Below are 8254 nucleotides of genomic sequence, written 5' to 3'. Positions count from 1 at the left end.
ATATTAGGAAGAACTACTTCACGGTAAGGGTGGCCAGAGCCTGGAATAGGCTTCCCAGAGAGGTGGTGCTCTCACCTTCCCTGGAGATCTTCAAGAGGAGACTGGATAGGCACCTGGCTGGGGTCTTATGGCCCCTGCCACCCCCAGTGCTCATTCCTGCCCATGGTAGGGGGTTGGACTAGATGATCTGTCTAGGTCCCTTCCGACTCATTGATTCTATGATTCTGTGCTACTTGGGGAAACTGTGGAATCTCCATCTTGGAAGTTTTCAAGAGCAGGTTAGCCAGATGCTTGCTGGTATGGTTTATTCAGGGATGATCCAGCCATGAGCAGGGGGCTAGATTAGATGATCTTGGGAGGTTCCTTCTAGCCTAACCCTCGTGTGATCCTATAACTGTATGATTTTCCATTCCTTATTTGACAGAAATGTTCATTTTGATAGCATCTGTTCATTCTGTTTCTCTTTTCTATCCAAATTTTGTTCATTAAACACTTGTTCTATAGGATTGTTTGTTACTGGAGCAGATTCTAGTCACCATTGAAATAGGTCTTGAGCAACAATTTAGTAGTTACAAAAATGTACTGGGATATTCAGTCTTACCATTGAAGTACCAGAGTTGTCTTGGTAGAAGTGGGGTTCATAGTCAACTTAATATTAAGATATTAGAAATGAAATAATCTTGTTTGAGACCTTGGCATTACCTTGCATGGCTGTGAGCAGTTCAAAACTGCTCTCTGAATCCAAACCCTACCCTCCAATGTAACTACTACTCTCTCCAGCTTGGTGTCATCTGCAAACTGGTTGAGGGTGCATTCCATCCCGTTTTCCAGGTTGTTGGTGAAAATATTGAACAAGACAGGACCCAGTGTTGGCTACAAAGGACCAACTCACAGGATCATCATAAATTCTATATTATTAGATGGGATGTGAATTTTTAATAAAATTATAAATGCAAATTCTAGGGGGTTATGATGGGTACTGGTTACCTTGCATACACACACTCATTCAGACCCATGTAGTATAGTATATAGTAGCTGCTGTAGTGATTGTGAGAGCACTGGTGTTAGTATGTCTACCTGTCCAAGGCCCTGTGGATCTGCTGTCCAAGGTGGAGAAGGGGGTCACCTGCTTGTCCTTCTGTCTCAGTAGGTTGGGTGCTGGAGGCGAGGGTGCCATTGAGGCTCACACTTCCTTGCCTTTTATCCCTTTCTGGCAGACTCTTGTGATCCCCCAGCATAATCTTGGCTGCCCAATCTGGAGGTTGCTGTCCTGTGTGGGTCTTGAGTAGTGCATGATAGCTGTTAATCACAGTGACTGGGGTTCTGCCCGCTGGTATGTGCAGATTTGGGAGTCCACCCTTGGCTTATTGACTTAATGGCTGTATTGTCATGGGTTATAGGAATAGTCAGTAGGGTGGGTGCTAAGTTCCAGGAATCAGTTTCTTGGCTTGATTAGCCTAAAATGGCTTTTAGAGTAGAGTTTTGCAATGGTAAGTTTCTCTGGCTAGGCTATTGTCAATTAACAGCCAGAGGTTCTTGCTTTGTCATTCAGTTACCTATTGATTCATACATACTTGAATTTACTTGGGGGGGACCAGTGATTATTCCAGTGATTACAATTCCAATGCATTCATATAATCATAATTTTAGTAATACAAGGTATGACTTTAAAGAAAGATACATTTGTTAAAAGTTAAAAAGGTGTAAAATACAGAATGCCAGGGTAAAGATAAGACAGATGAAATATAAAAAGAAATATATCTTCAATAAATGCAAATGGGAGGTAGTGAGGATCAGACACTGTGGATAGTAAGTGTGTTAGGTTAGATGCAGTACACTGATTTAGCATAAACATTAGACAGATATGGGAAGTTTGCTTTGGGAAATAGTTTTTAATCAAAGGGGGAATGTGTTAACCAGGATATATTTACAGTCATGTTTTCAATGCATCTTGGCTTTTCTTATGTCTTACAGGCTTTGCTTTGAAGTGGAGACTTTCATTCTTTTGTTTTCTTTATTGACACTTAGCTCAGTTGATATGTAGATGTAGTTTGTAGGTTTCTCCTTCAGAAAGTCACTTCAGCTTTCTGGCTTACTCCAAGCCTTGCCACACCTATGCAATGAATGGGCTAAGTCTCTGCCAATACTTAGAAGGAAAAAGAAATGCACAAAATGGGTGGGGAGGGGTGCAGGCAAGAAGGGGCTTCTTGTACACCAGGACCATCCCCACTTGCCTGGGGCACCCCAGCTGCCAACTAGACACTAAGCCATTGATAACTACCCTCTGAGCCTGGGATCCAGCCAGTTTTCTATCCACCTTACAGTCCATTCATCCAACCACATGTGGGAGACTGTATAAAGTTTTGCTAAAGTCAATGTATATTTTGCCTACTGTATATCTTTCCCCACATCCACTGAGCCAGTTATCTCATTATAGAAGGCAATTGGGTTTGTCAGGCATGACTTGCCCTTGGTGAACCCTTGCTGACTGACTGTTTCTGATCACCTTCTTCTCCCCCAAGGGCTTAGAAATGGATTCCTTGAGGATCTGCACCATGATTTTTCCAGGGACTGAGATGAGGCTGACTGATTTGCAGTTCCGTGGAACCTCCTTTTTCCCTTTCTTAATGATGAGCGCTACATTTTCCTTTTTCCAGTCATCCAGGACCTCACCCCATGTCCACAGATTTTCACAGATTTTCTGCAGTCACATCAGCCGACTCCCTCAACACCGTCAGCTGCATTGCATTCAGCCCCATGGATGCATCCAGCTTGCTTTTTCTAAACAGTCTCTAACTCAGGTTTGGGCAAAATACAGCCCAGTGACAGATTTGATCCAGTCTGGGGGTGAATAGCCACCAACTCATTGGCTCTGTCTCTCAGGCAGCTTGCAGCTCTGGCTGGTATGTGATGCTGAGCAGACAGGCAGGACTGCTTTCACCCAGCAACATCAGCTCTTGATGTGGCAGCATCAGCTGTTGACCTTGGCAGAGCTTCCAGTGCAGGAGGCGGGTGGTGGCATCAGTTGTGACACAGCCAGGAGGTTCTGCATCAGGGCCCCAGAACCTGCTGGTTGCACCTGCAGCTAACACTGCTGTCCGCCTGCTGAGATGGAAGTCCCTGTCTGGGTCCACAGCTGAGCTTTGGGACTCCTGGTGAACGACAGCTCTGGCCAGGTTCTGGGGGTAGGGAGGAGAATGGAGGGGAGGGGCATATGTTCCATATGTTCCCAAAAGTCATTAAGTGGCTCTCCAGCTGAAATAATGGCCCTCCTCTCCCCTGCCCTAACCTGTTCTTTCACCACTGTCAGCTGCTTACCTCCTCCCCAAACTGCTGTCAAGTGCAGTAGCCTGGGAGCTGTCCTTTCCTGTGAAGACTGAGGTAAAAAAGGCAATGAGTACTTCAGTCTTTTCCACATCAACTGTCACTTGATCGCCTCCCCCATTTAGTAAGAGACCCATACTTTTCCTGATCATCTTTTGTTGCTGACAGACTTGTAGAAACTCTTTTAGTTACTCTTCATGTCCCTTGCTAGCTGCAGCTTCAATTGCACTTTAACCTTCCTGATTTCATCCCGGCATGCCCAAGCAATACTTCTTAGTTTTGTCCAATCTTTTTTCTGTTTTAGCTCACTAAAGTGTTTCCCACTAAGCTAAGCTATTCTTCTGCCATAGTCTTTCTGTGCATCAGGGTAGTCGGTTCCTGTGACCAAAATTTGAGTTGGTCTAGTAAAAGATATCCAATTTAACCAAAGAACCTTGTCCACCTATGTCCTTAGTACACCCCTTTCAGCTACTGGAGCGCATGGCCTGGCTGGGCCAAACTGATGAATGTGGGGCTCCCCCTACCCTGGCACCAGCTGTGGCTCATGAGTTTCTGATCCCCAGGATGAATAGGGGCAACCCGCCAGTTACCTGGTACTTCAGGTAGACAGCCTGGGCAGCTGCTGGGGGTGAGGGGGAGAGGTGCTGTGTGGCTGCACAGTGCTGGTTGATGGAGGCCAGGGGGGTGCTGCACAGGGGCTGCTCCCAGCTGGGTCCTGCCTCTACCCACGGGGAATGGAATCTGGCCGCTGACCTCTGTGCTGTCCTGCCCTGCCATTAGGACTCCTGGAGTGTGCACGCACATACCCTGATCCCAGGCTCCCAGGAGCTTTGATGGCAGGGTGTGATGGGACAGGACAGCATGGAGGCCTGCAGTCAAGCTTCTTCCCCTGGGGGCAGAGGCTGGAGAAGCCATGCTCAGGCTCCAGCTCTGACCTCTGCTGGCACCATTGGGGATGTTTAGTGGAAGCAGCCCTGCCCACCTGCCTAGCTCCACTGGTATTGGATGAACATGGCTACTTTTTACCCTGCATCTCCCACAGTGCTTGAGAGAAGGAGTCTGGTCTTGGGCAGGATAAAAATCAGTTGGCAGGCTGGATCCTGCCCACGCTTAGCATGGCTTAGCTTGTTTAGCTTAATAAAATGGAGTTTGAGATGGGACATGATCACTCTATTCAAAGATATACATGGGGTGAGTATTTAGGAGAGTGAAGAGTGTTCTAGGCTGAAAAACAGCATGGGCACAAGGTCAAATGAGTAGAAACTGATTATGATAAATTTAGATTGGAAATTGGAAAAAGATTTCTAATGATCAGAAATCTATATTACACACACACACACACACACACACACACACACACACACACACACACACACACACACACACACACACACACACACACACAAAAGTAGGGACAAGGAACCTGATTCTCTTTTAACATTGAACTGGATAAATTTATGGAAGGGATGGTATGATAGGACAGGGTGTTCTGACACACCATTTGTTTTTGTGATGTAGAATCATATAATTGCTGTCTATAGGTTAGGTTAACAAAGTAGCAGTGTAATATGAGGGAGATCTGGTAATCCCAGATGTCAGGGCTTTTCTGGTTGTCAAGGAGTGTCAGGAAGGAACTTTTTCTTCCCACAAAAGCCACTGGTTTCTGCAAGTTTTGTTTTTTGGGTGTTCTTTTTTCCCCCAACCTTCCTCTCAGGCCTTAAGATGTTGGCTGCAGCTAAGGCTGGCAACTTTTTAAAATGAGATGTCCTGGTGTTTTGTTTCTCGGAGGTTCCTGGCTGGATGGTTTCACTCTTTCACTTATGGTCATACTGACAATGGAATTTTGTGTTGCAAAGGAAATTTTACTATGTTGGATTGGTACATAGGGGGTCTTCCTTTGTAGTATGAGGCACCATGGTCCTTTTTCTCAGATCGTCTAGCATGTATTAACTGTCTACTTCCTTACGTGGTTGTAGGGCATTTACAGTGCTTTTATCTATCTCAGATTTTAGGGTGATCTTGGTGGTGTTATTCCTTTTTGTTTCAGGGGAAGGCTTGAAGTGACAGATTCCTTAGGTTAATGATAGCCTGTGAAAGTGGGGAACTAGACTTAGTGGCCCAAGAGGCCTGTTACAATCTTATGCTCACATGAGTCCCTTCTCCAAAAAATTGGTAGGGAGAGAATCTTTTTACTTTAAAGAACTTTTTTCACTAGGTCAGGGGTCGTCAACCAGGGATACACATACCTCTGTGGGTACTTGGGATGGCCCTAGGGACTACGTGCAGGTGAGCAGGGATAGAGCACCACCACCCCAGATTGCTGCCTCCCAGAGGCGGTGGAGGGCCGAGGGCAGCAGTGTCCCTCTGTGGGCTGTGTAGGTCCAGCTGTGTGCCACCTGCCCTCTTCCCCCACTCCCCAGCTCTGCATTCGACTGCTGGGGGTACACTTACTAAAAAAGGTTGAAAACCCCTGCACTAGGGGTTTAAAAAAAGGAAGAGAAAGCCTATAAGAATTGTTTTTCAAACTTAAGTTTATTTTATAAATATTGTACGTGATTCCCAGATGCAAATTTTGGAATTTGGATCTATCCTTCAGACTTAACAAATGTGTGGAAGTTCCTATCTGGACTTTTAATTTAATCCATTATGGAGCTATAATGATGATTTGCAAATAAGATGAGGTCCTGTTTGGGATCCTGTTTAAACATTGCACATGGAAATTTGCAATCTGGTGGTTGTGAAAATCCCAAAGCTCACTTAAAAGAAATTGCCTTCCTATTACTAGATAAGTTATTTTTGTGAGATAGAAAGGGATCTTCTACATGTTTTCAGGTTAAGCTGCATTAGAGTGAGCTATGGCTGTGGTGGTCCAGGAATTATGCAAGAGGCAAGGATTTCTTAGGGTATCTTTTATTGAACCAACTGCACAGCTGAGATGGCCAAGCTTTTAAATACAAGATATTCATGTTTGGGTCTGAGGTTAAGACATACCATTGTATGTATGGGTTACTGGGAGAAAGCTACTGTGGAATCCTACAGTAATGGTCAAAAGTACTACTTCTTACACGTGTAGGAAAGGTTGTCTACACTGTGCTGAATTTTTCAAAGAGGTTTGGGATCTATTTGGCTTACAGCTGTTTTGAGGGATTTAGGCTGATGGCCTCTGTCTCTTATATGAGCCAGTCTAGTCATGGCAAATAAGTATGGGATTTCTTTTGAATTTATCCTCCTCTTTCAAAGCCACACAAAATTGCCCAATCTTGTGCTCTTTGAATAAGTTCTAAATTTACAGTAGTTTAAGATAATAGAAAAACACTTAGAGATCTACTCAAGAAGCAAATCCTATGACTGAAATGGAGACCTCTGCAGACCTGGCTGACAGCATAATGAAAATAATTGTATAAAATCTAGAGGATGTGGAAATAAGCATATTCACATAAATACTGAATTTTCTAGCATGCTTTACTTCTGTAAGAGAATGACAGGATCCTTTGATACATTAATTTAAATGAGAGATTCATTTGTGTGATGGTATAATTTTGTGAAAACAATAGCTAAAAGAAAAACAAACTGGGAGTTAAATAACATGCCATTTCCATCTGTTTCATTTTGTGGTGGCAATACATTAGAAAAATGCTATTGTCTATTAAAAATTCGATAAATAATCATCTAAATTAATACTATATGGTGATAATTGTAACAGTGGTATTAGAATTCTAGTGTAATGGTGAATCTGCATTTGAATTCTTTCTTCACCGACATGGAATGTGAATTGTTCTTGGGGATCTTCTTTGCCTGTCTGCTCTTTTCAGAATGTCTAAAATTAATTATGGAAATTAAATTCAGAAGAAAGTGAGAACTTTGTAAATGTTCAAGGGGTTGAAACAATTTTATTGTAAGCAGACAGTGAGAAAACATTACATTTTTTTGCATATTAAAATGACACTGAAAATTTCTATTTATTATTATGAAACCAGTAAAATGTTAATATGCATACATTTATTTTAGATAAATAGCTATATGAAATATTGCAAATACTCTGAGGCAGTCATTAGGTTTTCAGGCTTGAACAGTGTGAAGTGTTAAGCTATTGCAACAAATCTTCTGACATAATTCAGCTGAGCTTTCATTTTGGAAGTTATGTGCTATATACGAGTAGCATTGCCCAGGGTTAGAACGTGTGACTGGGAATTAAAAAAAGGACATGGCTTCAATTTCTTTCACTGATTTTTATATTTTATGACTGTGAGCATGTCCCTTTTAACCTTTGGTGATTCAGTTTTCCTGTCCATGGAGTAAGGATAATCTGTTACTGATTATTTGATCAATCTTTCTAAAATTCTTTGAAATTTGTGCTGAAAATTGCAATGTTAATGTTGCTTGTCGCTTTTATTTTGGTTCATATTACTTCATTTCTTACATTAATAAAATATTTATTATAAAAATTGTAATAGATTTTCCCCAGTGATTGTAGGTAGCTTTAAAGGATATGTCAATTCCAAGAAAACAACTGAGAGGAGAAAAGAAAGCTATAAATGAGTCTTCTGAGATGTCAGGTTTTTTTATTCCTCCCTCTTTCATGAGTACAAATTTTAAAGCAACAAGAGTGATGTGTTGGCTGTTCTAGTGGGTTCATTGCTGGTCTTCCCGTAGGCCATTTACCATGTCAATAACATCTGGTTTTCTTGATACCAGCAGTAAATGCTTTTGGATGAATACTTTCCATGTATTTCTAGGTCCCAAATCTAATCCCAGTTTTGATGTTTAAACTGGGAAGGCCACTGGAGCCTGTGCTGTATCGTGATATTTTGTATGCTTTACCTACTCTGGGTGTGCATAAGGTCAGTATGAAGAGAAATTCAACTTCCTTTGAAATATTTTTTAATGAAACAAGTGTAACTGTAACTAGTCAGTTAAATTGCATGGAATA

At 42.4% G+C, this 8254-nt stretch overlaps 1 protein-coding gene across 4 annotated transcripts in view; it reads left to right on the top strand.

Moving 5' to 3' along the window:
• The window catches only part of FOCAD (focadhesin), a 256908-nt gene that overhangs the window by 115239 nt on the left and 133415 nt on the right, over positions 1-8254 (top strand). For all 4 annotated transcript variants that reach the window (XM_019554782.1, XM_019554785.1, XM_019554783.1 and 1 more), the window contains exon 12: positions 8061-8165. In XM_019554782.1, the coding sequence (XP_019410327.1) occupies positions 8061-8165 (105 nt within the window). The remainder of the gene's footprint in view (positions 1-8060; positions 8166-8254) is intronic.

This window comes from Crocodylus porosus, unplaced genomic scaffold (genome assembly GCF_001723895.1).
Source record: "Crocodylus porosus isolate Cpor-Errol unplaced genomic scaffold, CroPor_comp1, whole genome shotgun sequence".
Lineage (NCBI taxonomy): Eukaryota > Metazoa > Chordata > Crocodylia > Crocodylidae > Crocodylus > Crocodylus porosus.
The sequence above is the reverse complement of the archived record's forward strand: the minus strand, read 5'-3'. Positions and strand labels throughout refer to the sequence as shown.